At 42.4% G+C, this 17,293-nt stretch overlaps 1 protein-coding gene across 4 annotated transcripts in view; it reads right to left on the bottom strand.

Moving 5' to 3' along the window:
* Positions 1–17,293, bottom strand: part of LOC100643165 (cell adhesion molecule 2) — an 85,559-nt gene that overhangs the window by 49,662 nt on the left and 18,604 nt on the right. For 2 of the 4 annotated variants that reach the window (XR_007225170.1, XR_007225168.1), the window contains 2 exons: positions 10,746–11,962; positions 10,126–10,344 (listed from right to left, as the gene is read on the bottom strand). Coding sequence is in view for 1 of the 4 variants with exons in the window: in XM_003397718.3 (XP_003397766.1) it covers positions 16,981–17,081 (101 nt within the window). In the remaining 3 variants the exon portion in view is untranslated. Of the gene's footprint in view, positions 1–10,125; positions 10,345–10,745; positions 11,963–12,097; positions 17,082–17,293 lie in introns of those variants that run through there. The other 2 variants (XR_007225169.1, XM_003397718.3) reach the window with 2 other exon arrangements.

Consider the following 17,293-nt stretch of genomic DNA (forward strand, 5'->3'; position numbering starts at 1 on the left):
TTCGGAACAATAACGTGCCATCCTATGTGATATACATAGCCCGAGTGGTCCGTACCCACATCCTCGCAAAATTCAATAAATCGTTTAATCTGCGTTCGTTGAATCTTGCTTGGAGAATGCGTGATGATGTTAGGACAAGGCCGATTAGCTCGATACACAACAGTGATATATTACTGGGGTAAGAAAGCTTTCGAGAATATTGCGACTTTATCAGCAACGAAATTTGTTCTCGAATCTTGCCTTCCAAGAATTTCCCTTTCTAATTGGAACATCTGATACATTCTCATCCTTATTTTAAAATAAACATCAATAATATATATTAATTTACTAATAAATAATAATTTGGACTTGATAATCCGGTAAAAAATTGTCCAGTGAAAAATCTATGGTTCTATCAATCTCGAAGTTCGTGTCGTATCGTATCGTCTGGGCCGATCGAACGAAACCAGCTTAAAGATACGATTGAATTTTCGGAGTGAAAGGTCGGGTAAAAGCGGAACTCCCGTAGTTTCTTTCCGTAGATAGACCTCGCTCGCAACAATCAGAACAGAATATATCGTTCATCGGTTTGACAACGGTCGCAGAGGAACGGGCGAGAGCAGACAGAACAGCGGCGCACCGTGATAGTCACAGTTTTGCAATGGAATAATACGAAGTGTCGGATAGAGCTGGCTGATTGCGCTCGAAGAAATTGAATTTCGCACGAAGCATCGAAGACCCAATGGCAGAGCAGGCCAATAATGTCGGGGTCACGGGTGGTGCGCGTTCAAACGAATGTGTATCTTCATGATCTCACCGCTGGTAACGATACACGGTGGCCAAGTATCGGCAACGTCACAAAATGGGATAAAAACGTGATGGAATATCGAGTTGCGAGCAGCAATAGAGTTGCGGAATACAGATACTGACAAGAACGAAATAAAATCCGTTATCGATTAAATAGATCTGTATCGAGCTAATCTCGATTTCCATTCAGACCGAGGTCGTAACAACGAGTCGTATTTCCATCGAAACTACCATTGGCAGGATAATGATTATACTAGTTATTATGTTCCGATCGTTCGATATTTCGAGAAGAACTTTTTTGCACTGTATCAATATCGCGTAGCGTTTTGTTGTCCGTTACGTTTGTTTTCCTTATTACCGAATTGTTACGAATTCGCGACTAAAGAGCAACCGGTCAGGTCAAACCGATCGGTCGATACCGCGTACCTCGAATGACTCGACGCTCAAGATAGAGAAGGTTTAATAGATCGAGTGTTAGAATAATCTAGCACTGTATTTGCACTTGTTGTATAAAAATAAAGTGTGATGTTATGAACACGGCGGTGGTAAGATCTTGTTGGAAGTGAAGTATTTCATCCGCACCGTACGATGTCTGATGATGAACTGTCCTCCTATGTTGCTGATTCTCCCTACCAGTCGTTGGATTTCGTCTGTCCATCGTGCCTTTTCGGCTGGGCTTTTCCCGGGGTTTTCTACCTGACCTCGGAGTCATTAGGTTTACAACTCGGGGAGGACATGTCATTCGAAATTTCCTAAAGAAGAGAATGAGCCTGTCCGTTGCATAAACGGACGGTCACTCAAAATTCCGGACGCGAATCGAAATCACGACACACGTTCCTATTCTACTGCCCGACTAAACGCTAAACCGACTATTTAATCAAGATTCCGGCAAAACGATGCGTAGAATACTACTTGCGGTTTAATTAAAATTAATATCATTCCATTAGTGTCAATAGTCGCGTATAATGAAAGATATTGGAGCTTTAAGCACATGGAAGCGCTATGTCAACAGCAGAAACATCGTCTGATACGAGAAAGCGTGTCATTCGTTTATTCCACTGCGATTTTATTTATAAATCATCGAACGTTTGGTTAATATGCAAATATCGTGTCGATTTGGCGATCGTGATATATTCGATCTACTGAAAAATTCGTTTGATTTACGAATGACATTGTGCTACGCTTATGAATAATTTTACCTCGATTTTGTATTTTATCTTTAAAGAAAATAAAACTTATATTTAGATATTTCTAAAACTATACTTAGATAAAACTATACTTAGATATTTCTTTCGGGAGAACAAAGAGTCTTTTCAGACTCTCTACATGTTATTGTTGGAGAACAACGTATACCACCTAAAAGGTACAGCGGAATTAGCATTCTCCGTCTGGTCGTTTTCGTTGTTCGTGATAAACTTTTAACCTCGAGCAAGGTTTTTCAAAATTCCGTGAAGTTGCTGTTGCAACTTAAAAGATGTAGCCGCTGGTCAAAAGTTTATAGACGATGGTTGGAGTTCCAGAGAAAAGAGACGAGAGAAAAGAGAAAAGGAAGGAAGAAAAATTTTGTGACCGAAAGAAATACACTCTGTGCTCACCTATCCGTTCGATGCAGCAATAGCATCCGTAATGTATGAACTTCTGGCAAAAGAACGGCTCGTGCAACGAATAAATATGTGTATCAACGTCGTAGACAATGTTCCTTGTCCTTGCAAAAAATCTGTGAAGCGAAACACGGAGAATTATCGCGACTGGATTGTGTATTAACTGTGATTAATGATTCTAAGTTAATGTATTAACCCATTCATTGCCAGGTAAATTCTATTAGTCGTAGATATAGTACTAAAATATACTAGAACTCATAGCTGGCATCACTGAATAAAATTTCTGCATCCTGACTCCGTAAACTACGAGATATCTCGTAGTTGGCAGTGAATGGGTTAAACGTTTATATAACGAGTAAATGAAAAATGGAAAAGCATATACGTCGTTATTTGAGCTTATTCGCATTTAAATAGTTTATTTATGTATATTTGCCGATGAGGTTTATTTATAGTTATATTTTGTCCGTAGCACGGCATATGTTAACGAAGACGATACCATGAATTCGTCAATGAACAAATAAACGAGGAATTAATAAAACAATTGCGGAATCACGCGAGCGTAGTACAGCTCCATTTATCTGAACTTGTCGGGGCCAAACAGTTTATATAATTGGAGTTCGTACGTACAACGGGAGCTCACCAATTATCCCCTACTACCTATTATTTTTCGTTGATATAATAGGGACACAGTTTTACATAAATTAATTTAACCAGTAAATGCTGAGTTAATCGAGCATTAATTAAAATATCGTTCAGATAAATGGGCTTCTGTCGTACGAATGAAAAGTACGCAAATAAACGAAGAGAAAATGTCTAACGATGAGAAAGATGACGTGATTATTCCAACTATGTCTAACACCGATAGTTTAATACGTGAACGTGTCGTCACGTACCTAAACCGAAAGATATTAGTAGAATAATACTAATTGGAAAGAAAATTAACCAGTAATTGCGATTTGTTAGCTCGAATGACTCGATCATGATTCCGTTTATCGAGGCTAAACCGCGCAACGTTCATGGAAGACGCGCGCATAGCAGAATTGCCCTCATAAATTATGCTCCGAAACCAATTCGATCATCGACCGAAAGTCATGCGCGTCCAATTACGCGATTAACAGGCTGAAAACGAAATTACTCTCGCGAGGTCGAACATCGGCAACAGAATTCGATGCACGGAATCGCGTGTGTCGAAAATTCGTCACACGCCGCGCGGCACACGCCACATACCTTGCACCTTACACCTCACACCTCGCATTCCATATCCTATTTCGTTCGGTTATGGCTATCGATAAGCCAGGTTAAAAAAAAGTCATGTATATTCCGGACGTTGCATGGAACCGATCGCAGTAAAGTGGAAAATATGCACCGTGACTGCGTCCCCTGTGCTATGCCAACATGCTCTGATTACAGCCTTTTGTGTGCGCGATAAATCTGAATGGTCGATTTATCGATGTTTACTTAAATTTCAATCTCGATTTAAATTGCACCAGCCGGATATCTGTTTATAATGACGGTCGCAAATCACAGAGAGAGAGAGAGAGAGAGACAGAGACAGAGAGAGAGAGAGAGAGAGAAAAGAGGGAATAACAAAACTGATATAATTTTCACGTTCGATGAAAAGCGTCCTCTCTAGAAATCGCAGACATCTATATTTAATAATTAACATATATGACAACGGGGTAGAGCTCTTGTTACGAAAAATACGAAACAGCATTCATACATAAAAATTAAAATATAACAGAGAGAAAAGCAGAGAAATCAATTCTTGAAGCTATTTAGACTAATAAAACTGCAAGATTAATTAAACGTAATAAGAATGCCGTTCGATTGACTGTTATAATGAGAATAACGATACTGTACAGAATAATGGTAGTAATAAAAATAATGATAATAGTATAATATAAAAGCGAGTATAAAATTAGATAGCAAAGTATGGTAGAATAAAACGGAACGAAGAAAAGAAGGGAAGAAAAAGATTAAAAGAAATATCTCTATAAGTCGTGACATTCTCGGTGAATTGCAAACAAAGAATGCATGCGATCGTCGTCCGGATCCTCTGCCGTCTCGAAACTGTGAACAACTTTTTCGTTTTGTACCCCGTGAATGACGGGAAGAAGAGGAAGAATTCAGAAAGGTGGTGGAATGGGTGTTGATTCCCTCGTTTCGCCGATAGATCCAGAAATACCTCGACAGCGAGTAAGCTACAGCCCCATAAATCTGAAATCTGTACGATAAAACGCGCTGACACGGCAGCGATTGTAATTGCACCGAGTGCTCCGTGAACTGTGCATTTACATGGGACGCGTACACACCCTGTAAACAACATACGCGATAGAATGCCGCTTGATGTTCCACTTGGTGAACAAACTTTTCTGTTAAAGTCGTTGGGTGCAGCATCCACACACGCACAAACCTCTGTCCCATTTGCCTCCGAAGTTCGTTGCGATGCCAATAGCTACACCTTTTCCCATACACTGACATTCTGTTTACACGCTTACAAGCGTCTGCTCGTGCTCGTACGTTGCTGTTCGACCGATGTTTTCGCGCATTCTCTCCTTTGATCTAATATTAGAGGACGTTGTTCGCCAATTGCTTTTCACCTTAGAATTATGTACAGTACTTGCTGTCTCGGAAACGCACACGAGTTACCCGCCCTGGCTGCGATTTCGTACTGGTGCAATCCTTCAACGTGCTGTGGTGTTCAGGAGGCGTTCAGCTTCGCAGTCGCTGATACGACGAAACAATTACGCGTTGTCGAGTTGTCGCGCAGTCGTCTGCAGACGATGCGCGTGTGTACGAAGCTATTTGCACGTTAGGTCGTGGATTTAGGTGCGAACGTAAGCAATGGTAGTCGGCGAGGTTCGGATCGCGGTCGGTCGCTCAGTCGGTTATCAAAACAATGCCATTTCTCATGCGGTTATGCACGGCCCATTTAAGAGACTACGACAGTGGCGTGCTCGCCCCTCCACTTTGCTTTCCACACCTCGCTTCATTTCATCTTCGATGAAGCATTTACCTCGCGAAGCCGCGAACTGCCTCGCGATTCCATCAAATAATTCACGCTCGTTCGCCTCCTTCGCATTACCGAACTTTCTGTTATCGAATTATTATATAGTTTCGTGCCGTGCCAGCGATCCTAGTTTCTTCCTTGCTCTACCTCTCATTCGAGTGTTACGCATTGGTTTGGTTGGTAAATCGCAGACAGATATACGCGCGAACTACGATAGCCGAAAAAGTTACGGAATCGCACAATGTAGTATTTGTGTACCTTCGAATAAAATATCTCCTATAGAAGCAAATATAAACTCGGAAAATGACGTCGCGTACAACATATGGATGTACTACTCGCAGCCAATCTAATGCGATAGCAAGCCATTCGTTTTGTGGATTGTACTTTCTACGTCATTTTATTCCTTACGTTATTTCCGTATTACGTGCTATATAAACATTTTATCTCCATATCACAGAAACAGCTGATATATGTAAATCAAGTATTATTTATCTACTATGTATGAAACGAATGTATGAAATTTTGTCAAATGCTATTTTAATACTGAATAGTTAGATCTCGTAATTGTGATAGATATAAGTACACTAATATATGAACTATATTTCTAAAATTTCTGATGAAATTTTATTACAGAATACTCTTGAATCCATTTGTTCAAAAGGTTTTTCCATCATTTCTTGTTGTAAAATACATTGATATTTTTAAAATTGTAACATACCATACGTGTGCTGACAAGCACATACGCGATATAGCATTAATTTGTTCGATAAATTGTCAAAATCGAAGGATTTTTCTCGACCCGGGAAAGAGCGGTTGTTTGAAACGAGTAGCAAAGCTAACAAACTGTCGGCCTGTGTTAAAATATTCCGCGCGTTTTCCTCCTAGAGTTTCGTTATGGATTTTAACACCGACCCTGTAATTGGTTTGCTATTTCAATTAAAATGGATTTCAATTAAAAACACTGAAAGTGTCAAATCTGATATGTAGTTTTTCAACTATATATCCGTACTTGCGATTGATATTCGCTTTTTTTGTTAATTGCGTTTCTATACTAATACCACTGTATCGGTATTATAAAGTAATAAGCGTGTAACACAAAGAAATACGGTTGTCGTGAAAATAAATTTGTTTTATTTTATATTTAACAATCGAGCTTAGCTCGGTAACGAGTTGATTTTTTTCATTGTATCGCAAACTATATAATATCATTATCGTGGAAACGTAAACGAATTATATCGGGAAGAAACAACTTGATCGGATTACTTGCGACAACCGTGGCTAAGGATTTCAATTTCATTCTCATTTCAATATCAATTTTCCAGTGCTGGTCTAGGTAACGGGAATTTAGCCGAACGTAATACACGTACCAAACGTTATAATCGATGTTGGAAAAGTTCGAGGTACATCTCGAATTATATTTCCGTGTAATCTGATAATAGGCAGCGAAATGAATTCACAGACTACCCGCGTAACAGTGCATTAAAAGCGGTACTTTCATTACCTTAACAACGTAGCGTCGCTAACCTAGCGTTCATAAGATTCGGGCATAGCCTTGGTGTTGGATCGATTGTTTAAAATGCAAATATTGGCAAACAAAGAGGTCGGAGATAGGCGACAAAGTGATTCTCCACTGGAGGCGAATAATCTTGCAAGATCGTGGAAAGCTGCGTCGCCAATGGCGATCTTCCAAACGAATAAATTTTCAAGACCTGTGTACCACGTTAAGTCTGCGTTCGAACTTAATCCGTAATTTAAGTTCCTCGATCGCGAATGTATCGATTCTATTCGTTGGTGGCGGCAACGTTACGATATAAACCTGAGACAAATTTCGCAAACAACCACTGCTCCGGTGACTTCTCTTTCTTTTCTACTCAAGCTTCCTCGATCGATTCAAGATCGTCGCTCGTTGCCTGTGGAAATTTCAGCTTCCAGCCAATTTCTCACGGTTGATTTGAATCGTTAATTGGAAGCGCTTATCGTCGTTGCTGCACGTCGCCTAGCAGAGTTCTCTGTGTCTGTGCAAACGGCCTGTACATGTACAACTTAATCGCAAAACCATCTCCGTGTTCTCCTATCGCGGCTACCTTTCCTCCTGCTATTATCCACAGTTAATTACTGTCCGCATAATTGTCACCTTCTCCGGGAAATGACTTCGCCATTTAGTCCGAAATTCTACCACGCGAAACCCACTGAGATCGCGTCAAGTTATAACTCTCGGTGTCGTCCAACGCCCCATCTTCTACCACGTCCTATCACGCGAGCTAAATGGAAGTGAAATTATTATTAGCTAACTGGATAGATCTCGTCCTTTCTCTTCCTTTTTGCTTTTTCTTCAGAACTTTTTTCCTTTCCAGAGAAATAACCAATTTCCTTGAGTGAACGGTGCGCAGCACGCCGCGCTGGCACATAATATCATGAGCGTTACTTTTAAAGGCTACCGCGGTAATATGTAAATTTTGTAAGTGCACCGATAAAACGAATAGCCTGTGCTCTCGACGCGAGTTACGTCATACCCACGAGCATGCTGGAAATTGAATTTTCGTCGAAGAATGATAACTGTTTACATTTCTAATCCGCTGGACGCGCTGCCACTCTCTGTAATCCGTACTTTAGCCGACTTTCCGAACTCTACTGTTATGATTAAAAGAAGGAAAAATTGCATCGCGAGAATACAATCTCCGTCGTAATCGTAATGCAACGCCGTAACGATTTTAATCGAATTAATCGCACACGACGAGACTTGCTGAAATTTCAAAAATTGGGTCGATACGCTGAAATCTCGCCTTCATTCTCTGACAGCTAAACGTTAGCGTTAGACGAAGGAAATACATATATATTTACATGGTAACACATCTGCGCATCACGATATCTCGTTAGGACGCGAACTTACAGGATTCAGTCAGGAGGGTATTAGATTCTAACGATCTCTCACTTCTCCGATTCGTTACCGAGAAAGCTAAAAGCAGTTCAGTCAAGAGCCCGAAAGAACCGTTTCCGGCATGGTATTGGAGAGACGCAGAAGCAGGTATATCGCCGCGTCTACCATACGTCACCGGAAACTCTCAAAGCTCGCGACATAATTGGAGTTTCGAAACAGGCCGATCGGTTTCGAAAGGATAATTTATCGTGCCTGCAAAGCAAGCCGAGACAGCGGTGGTTCAGCAATAACCGGTTCGTCATTAGTGGGATCTTCTCAAACGTGCTTTATCATCGATTAAGACCTGAACTCGCGCGTTAAGCCCACCCACGTGTTATTTATTGGTACGTATGTTATCCGGATTTCTCTATTACCTTGCCTCTGTCTGTATAAATTGGGTAATTTACAGGGACATGTCTGCACCAAACGTCGTAACGAGCTGCTCTGTAGCGTTAACGATCCGCACGGAACTTTCTATTTAAGTACAGTTTCAACGAAAGGACAGGAAACTCTTTCGAAAACACGATTCTCTTTAAATAATATAATTTCTCAGCGTTTGAAAGACACGTTCGAGCAACACAAAAAAAAAAGGAATCCTCGGTTGTTCGTTAACACATTACTCTTCGAGAACAGTAAATTCGTCGGTGTCAAGAAAGGGTTAATGGAAAAAGCGTATCTGTAACGTGTCCAATATACCCCGTTTCCCTCTACTCTGTTCTACCAGAGGTCTTTTTATTTCCCTACCACGCCACGTTCCAGATCATCTAGCTGAGACTATAAAACGCTGTCCGCTTTACCCCTTCTTTATCTGCCGTCTTCGTCTTTTCGCTTCTCTCGATCTTCAGTCTCTCTATCTTTTTGCCTTAACCAGCATCCAGTTCGAACGTGTCGTTTCACAGCAACGTTAGCTCGTCCGATGCTTTTTCTACCATGTTTCACCCCTTCTACTCTCTCCCGATCCCTCTACCCACGACTCTTTGGGTGGTATCCTTCACCCTTCATCGCCTCACACGTGTACCGTAAAGTTGGACGCGCAAGTAGAAGATATATTCAGAAAACGTTTATGGTCGCGATACTTTCGCCAGGTTGAAAATTTTATTTAGGCCGAAGAGCCAACCATGTCGTTTCACCGTCGTTGCTCGCGTCGGTCGATGGAAATAATCAAGCAATACGAACAAAAAAAGGTTTGTACGGTACGACGAGAAGAATCACGATAGAAGTTGAACGTAACATTCGTTCGTTTTTTCAAAATTAAATATTTTTTTTCCACGACCGGTTTTCCATGGCAAACGTTCTTGTTGGCGATCATTGAGGTTTCATATGGAGTTCTATTTTCGAAATGGAGTTCGAAGAAAACTCATTTGCTTTTTCTAGAAAAAGTAGAAATGGCTCCCAATTATTTTAACAATGAAAAAGAAGAGAGAAGAACGAAGAAATGTTTTTTTTTTACCAGAACGTAACGTTTTCCGCATTTCGATAACTTCTGGGACGTACATCAGGTTTTCGTAAATCTTTCTACTCCGAATTACTTCGTACCGAACGACGATAGGGAAACGTAATTTTAAAATGGGATGATTATACAGCATGATCATAAAAACATTTTGTTTCTTTTGCATATGTCAGATATAGCGTAAATTGCAAACGTATCGTTAGCTTTCCCTGCCATAATTGTTTTTATTAACCCCGATATGCAGATAATGAAAAAGCAGATGCGTTTATCCATCTCGATCTAATGAAAATGGAAACCTAAGGAAATATTATTTTGTAAAAATACGCATATGACTCGACATGTTTTATCGTATACAACTTACCTCCGTTGTGTTCTCGCAGTAACTGCTGCACGTAGAATGAATCACCCGTGACAGTCGTGTAACCCCGTTGGCGACGATGACTCGTGTTAAACCTACCTTGCGAGTTTGCTAGGCACAGTTCGTTCGTAACGTTGACTCCCCATAAGCCGGTCGACGCAAACACGAGTCTGTACGCGGAATTTTCTTCCCTCTCGGCTGCCGTTTCGTTTTGTTCACCTTCTTTTAAGAGAAAAAAGATGCGCATTACAAATATAGAACTGAAGGGGAACGCGATGATAGGGTGGCTTGCACAACGGCCGGCAATTAATTTCACGGATAATTAGAAATTCCACCGACAAGAAAAATGCATCGAGTTTCGGTAGTGGATGATTTTACTTCTTTTTCTTCGCGTTGGATCGAAGTTTGCAATTATTTTTAATAGAGATGCAAAGTTGAAAGTGCGTATAATTTGAGATGCAAAATGTGTAACCTATACACAAGCACGTTTTTGCACGTGTCCGGGAAAAATCGCTTGGGGAAATTGAGCAAAAGTTTGAAACGCGACCCGAATTGAACGCGTCATGAAATTTTTTTCCACCTGGTTCGATGCGCGTTAACTCTGCTGGCTCGTTAGTACTTACCATTCTTTTGTTCGTCCATCAATTTTCCTTCCTTTCGACTGGCCCGAAAACACGGTTCTCTCTGCTTTTTCACAATCTTCCTGCCTGTTCCGATGAGAACAGCACGTCGCGAGCAGCGAATTTCAGCCTCGGTAAAACTTGGAAAAAGATGTCTTGTTTCCGGCCAGTTAGACTTAATTTGGAGCACGGCCAGTTCGCGGTTATTAAGAACCGACGGACCGTATCCGCGACGTTTAAAGTTTCAATTTTCATAGTGTTGTCAAGTCACGCGTTCGCAACTCTGTATTACGAATATTTTTCTACGTGTGCTTCTTCTCCAATATCATCGTTCAATGGTACAAAAAATATTCTCACGGCACTAAAATTTCAGAAAACAATTTGAACAACATTGTTAGTATTTTCTACGATTGCTTTTCTATCAAAAACGATCTTCCATATTCTTATTTTCGTTACAATCGCTATTCTTCCCTGCTATGTATACTCGTACAATATATGAAATTGAAACATGTGCCAATATTTAACGTTCACGGAATTAATTAAATTAAAATTAAATTAAAATAGGTTCGCTTCAAGACAATATATTATCGAAGCACATGCAAAATATGCCTCCATTGATCGGTCGTTACGATGAGAAATCGCGTTAAAAAGTGGCATGACGGTGTTGGCCGCTTAATCGGGATAACTATAAACGTTGCGCGCCTTTCTTCGTCGAAATGCTCGAGTCTTTAATTGGCGAACTACAAGTCAGTCACGTAACTAGTGCTGTACGAGCTAATGAAAGTCCCAAGTTTTTCTAGTTGTTGCGCCGCCCCGTTGTAAAAGTTTCCATTAACGAGACCAAAATGGATCGCAACGTGGAAATGTTTCTTTTTCTTTTTTTCATGAAAAACGAACGCCAGAAATTAGATAATTGCGGGAACCCGATAGTTGGTGCATTAGCTCGTTTCGATGTTTACCGGTTCGTTGTGATTACGGTGCCGTTAACAGAAACGCGAAGAATGCATCGACGTGACATTAATGCAGTGTGAAAAGGTGTCACCGATGCCAACGAGGTCCTTTGATACTCCTTAGTTACTTATCATCGGCAAAGGGAGCGTGTCGGCGATAAAGGATCATAGACGGCTCGGAATAAGTCCGAATAAAGACTCCTGAAGAAGGGCGTGCGCTGAAAAAGCTACCGTCTGTCTTCCGGGATCCGTTCGTTTTCACGGAACGACCTGAAAGATAGAAATTGCGACAAAGGAAGAGTGCTGTGGCTCGAAGAAACCGGTTCTTGAATCTACGAAAGCAAGGAAACACAGGCAACTGGCAGCATGGCTGCGGAAAAAAGCCGCGAAACATCTCTTGTCCCCTTCCTTTCAACGTTTTTATTTATTAAACATCGTAATATTATAGTATGTACAATAATATACCTATCTAATCTAACGATATCACTGCGATTACAGATTCTTCCAGGGTTTATCTTCTCCCTCTGTTTAATTCGTTCGCATTTGCGTCATACGCTCTCGTTTAGTATCGTCGATTAAAATCTACAGGCTGCCAAGTGTGTCTACGACGCGCCGTTTTCGTTTCTTCATTTTTTCTTCTTTATTTTTGGTAATCGCTTGCACCGCCGAATGGCCGTTTCGCTGTATGTAGCGAATTGTTCGCTTGTGAATTTTTCGTTTAATCGGCTAGTCTGTCGTGTCGAAGACACGCAAAGTACACGGCGTCGTTCGTCGCGGTAACGCGTGCATCGCGAAACGAGTCGAATCGCGTCGAAAGAGAATCGGGGAAGAATCAAGTGCGGCGTTTTCGCAGAGCCGCGGTCGCTACCACCGTCCTTTCGTATTTTGTCCTTTTTCCACAGTTTATGCTAGCATCGCGATATCACTTTTTCTCTGAGGAGCGATGAGAAGACCGCGAATACCGGAACAAAGTGGCCGGCACAAGGGTAAAGCAATTTGTACACAGTCAGGGGAGCAAAATCGAAGCCGACCAGCGGAATGTGACAACCCCCCAAATCGAATTCTATTCGCAGGCGCAATTCAATTCGCGACGAGCCTGTCCAGTCGGAACGAACAGAATCCGCAGTTTGTTTCGACGCGTTTCTCTTTCTTTTCGTTTCCCGTTTGTCCCGACGGAATGCAGCGTTTACCTCGTTTCACGTTTCATATGCTACGCAAAGCGCGACATTTCGACTTCGAGAAACTCGCGGAACATCGATGCGCGGACTGACCTCGAAGTGCCGTCTTTCACCGTTCATCGATTTCCTTTAAAACGCTGACTCTAAGTCGTCCCCCGAGAACTTTTATCTTTTTATACGACTATCAATTACTATAGCCTGCAACGATTCGGAACGAAATAAGATTCTTTCCTTTCCAAAACTCTAAAACGATTTATCGCAGAAGTGACAACGCGACATAAGCGAAGGAAATTACCGGACGAGATTATCAGCAACGTCTCAACGTGTTTCTCGTTTTAGAAACAACCGGTCGAGTACATCGGCCAGCGCGTAATAGAATTTCGTAAGTTAACTTCGAAACGCTATTAACAATAGGACAAATAAAGAAAGGACGAGAACGAAAATAAAATAACGTATGGTTGGGTTGCTCGCGAACGCGCAAGAGGTAAACGCGATTCGCGAGGTGAGATCGAGTCTACGATGCTGCTTAATGGACCGCGACCTATCCGTTTCACGTAGTTTCCGCTAAAGGCGAAGAAAAATCCCGAAACTTTTGCTCCCCCTAAGGTCCACGCAATTATTCTCTCGAGTGTACGCGAACGAGGCCACATTCCGTTTCGTCGGCCGCACGTGTATCGACTGGAACTTCCATTTCACCCTCGAAAAACTTCCGGATCGTTGACTAGCTCCGCTAGAGTTTCAGCTCTAGCCGTCCCTCGTTCCCTCTCTTCGCTTCGACCCCTTTCGACTTTTTCGACCATTCGCGCGCATCTAATCCAAGTTGGAGGAAAGAATCGCCACCGTGGTAGGAACAGAAAAATGTGAGGGAGATTCGATTCGTGTTGGACGCGAGGAACGATCCGCGCGATACTTTCATCGGGTATCTGCGAGGATATCACATGGAAACACACACAAATAGAAAGTGAAAATTGTCGTCGTTTTATTTCGCGAACGAAGTAGGTCCAGAACGATGATCCGTCAATCTCAACGCGGCTGCTTATAATTACGTGTGTAGACGACAGAGCCATTTTACGGCGTCACGTACGCAGAGTCGACGGGAAGCCTTTGAAAGGAAGGAAAAATGTACACAGTAGTAAAAAGATTCATAGGTCTTAGGGGGGAAAGTCGTCTAAAAGTTCGGGATACATACATACAGAGTTTGCAGATCATCGATCAGGATGAACGACGGAATAGTCTAACGAAACTCTTCGATTGCGTGGAAAACGAAGCAAGATCACCGCTTACTTTCAAAAATTCGACTTATTGCTTTCGATAGTTCGCTTTTTCGTGCGCCATTCTCGACGATTCGCGAGTAAAATCCGAATATTAGCGATGATCTGGCGTCCGATAATTAAGCCACACCGACGAAACCTGACGCAGGTTCGCACGTACAGTTTGTGGGTCGTTCACACGGAACCACTTCGGCCGCGAAACTCGATTTTCACGCGGTAAACGCGATTACTAGATCCAGCACACCGGTGTTCAGACGAGAGAGAGAGTCGGAGCGCCGTGACGAGGCAGAATACCGCGTGGCACGCAACGCGTGTGCACGCATTTACGCTCGCGTCGTCGGCGTGTAACTATCATCACCCGGCCACAATTTATAATACAGACGCTATGTACAGGTTCTCGTGTTTGGTCGTCGACGCTAATACCCGTTCAACCAACGGCAAACAGACAGATCCAGCGAGCGACATCGTCCGTCGCGTCGTAGTTTGCCAGCTGTGTTAGCTTTCAATCCGAACGTCCAGCTATGTTCCGTGTAGTCGCATCCGGAGAACCACTGTCTTTCGCTTTCCGCTCGCGTTTGTCCAGACGACGTCGTTACGACGTGTAACGACCGTAAAGACAGATCGATCAAACGTCGCAGAATTTCTTGCGTCCGACTCCTGGTTTCGCTACGATCGCTTCCGAAACTATCGTCGTCGAGCGCTTTCGATACGAATAACGCCTAATAATTCCTCGGAACGAAACGCATTTTGTTTATTCGACTTTTGCTTACAAAACTTGTCCTTCGTTTACGAGTCTATTGTCGGAGTAAAATGTTTCGTATAATTTTAAACAAGTTTGCGTTCGAAGTAAAATTGGTCAACGGATAATCACAGAGGCACGAACAAAATCGTTTAAAAGCTGGAATCCGTTTGTACAGGGCGAGCTAAAAATCATCCGGTTAATTCATCGAATATTCCCCGGTTGACACGAATCGATAAGCTTTATAAACGAACATCGTAAACGTTTGGAAATTAGAACGCGACTGGTCGTCGTGAATTCCGCTAGCTCAAAGCGCAACGATTATTTCGACTGGATCGATAACAATAATTCCCCGTAATTGTTTTCAATCGAGAAATGTTTGCGTTTCTGACTGTTAATCGGCTGGAAGGGATTTGCGAGCGTTTTTCGTCCGACACGCCACAATGATTCACGTTCAGCCGCGGTAGCCGTAATGCGCTCGCCCCGAGATATATTAACATTCGTATCACGCGTGTAGCTGTCACGCGGAACGACGATATTTTCTCCTCGAATTTTAACGTTTATACTTGCCGGGTACGCGGCAGCTCGTTAAAAATCACCAGACGATTCGACGTATAACGCGTGTTACCTGTCTCACTTGTGGTTCTATGTGACGCGACGAAAAGGCGAATCCGTCTCATCGATTAATCAACGGTTTTCGAGACCGCTGCTCCATTTCTCCTGTATTACTTTCGTCAACTGGATAGCCGTGCGTCCTCGATCCTCGAAAAGGGGAAGCACGAGATCTTGCAATCGAGTCACGTTTTATTTCCTCGTGAATGCTGTCTCGCGCATCCTGCATTTCGTAGATTCGACCAGTCGTGGAGCGTGCCGCGGGATGGTTGTTTCTCGGTTTTACACCTCTCGTAAATCGATTTCTCTCACTGTGGCTTATCGAATCCCCTTTGTTTCCTTTCCAACGGAACCAACTTTTCCTTGGCATAGCATCTTTACCTCCGGTATTAGCGTCGACGTTCTTCTAACTATACGCTTTTCGACCAACATACAATATATTCCAGCATTCTCGGCACATACAAACACATTAAATCTCGATACGCCGATTATCGGGGAACGTGTAACGCGGCGTTTTCTCCACGTTACTTGTTCCATCGTTCCCTCGTTGCGATCGTATACGGATCGCACGCTATCAGTGGTAACCAACGAGATGAAATACGAACGATTGTGACGACCGCGACGCCGTTCGGGAAGATCTGTGCTCGTTCCGCGACATTTATTCTTGCATTTACAACGAGACGACGGGAAACCTTTGTAGCTGTTGTTGACCAGAACTGGATGACCAAAATTAGCGCCAATGCGACTCACTGACAGGTACAAACATACGATCGAACGTGAAAGTTGTAAACTATGTCGGAGTAACGACTCGCCAGTGCGAATAGTTACATTGCGTTCGTGATATTCCATATCTCGAGCACGATGCTATTAAATAGACACGCGAAATTCGTAGATCGATTCGTTCCCAGTCCCATTGATTTTTGCAAACAGTAGCGCGATCTCAACGCGACTGTGGCCTGACAAACTCGAGCTCTGTTTAAGGGGCAGAAGACACTGTAAAGGGACACTGTAAAAATATCGATGTTCTATGTTTCGACTATAAGAAGAAACTATACGTGGAAAATTATGAAAATTATCGCAGGAAAAACCTATCGTCTATGGCCCCACGCGCGGCTTCTTTTGATTATAGTTCCTTTCCTGTTTCTCATCAGCGAAGTCGTTCAATTTTTTCGCAGAAGTTCAACATTTCTTTCACCATGCTGCTATTTTGTTATTTTTCGCCTACATGGAGCTATAAACGAAGGCTTATACTTTCTAAATATTTTTGTTTTCCCCTGGGGGGGAATCCAAAAAATGGATGGAGAAATTTGTTTAACCGTATACATAGTAACCGCGATAAACTATAAATTGATTTACTCCCGTCATTTGCTTCGTAAAAATTCCCAAATTTTCCCCCTAATATGTACTTTTGTATGTCGTTACAGTGTCTTGCCCGCTTAATCGTACGAGTGGTAGCAGTGACGGTGATTAGTTTCATTCGACGTTCATTTACATCGACGATATGTACAAAATGATCAGAGACACCAAAAGACAGCTGGAGGATAAAATAGGTCCCGCCGTTCCGGTCTGCATCGCTTCTGGTCGCTCGCCTGCAACAAACAATTCACTCGTTCTCATCTTCGCCTAACACGCTTCCATTCTCTTTCGTCAGAATTAAACAATTTCCCTATTATCGTTACTGCACATAGTCGCACGCAGAACCCTTTGTTCGACTTTCTCGCGTGACCGGTCCTTCATCGGTCTTCTATTAAATTAATATTGGAAGTTGTGGGATTCCTGGAAGTCAGCTTGTGGCGAATGA

The sequence above is a fragment of the Bombus terrestris genome, chromosome 9 (assembly GCF_910591885.1).
Source record: "Bombus terrestris chromosome 9, iyBomTerr1.2, whole genome shotgun sequence".
NCBI classification, from domain to species: Eukaryota; Metazoa; Arthropoda; class Insecta; order Hymenoptera; family Apidae; genus Bombus; species Bombus terrestris.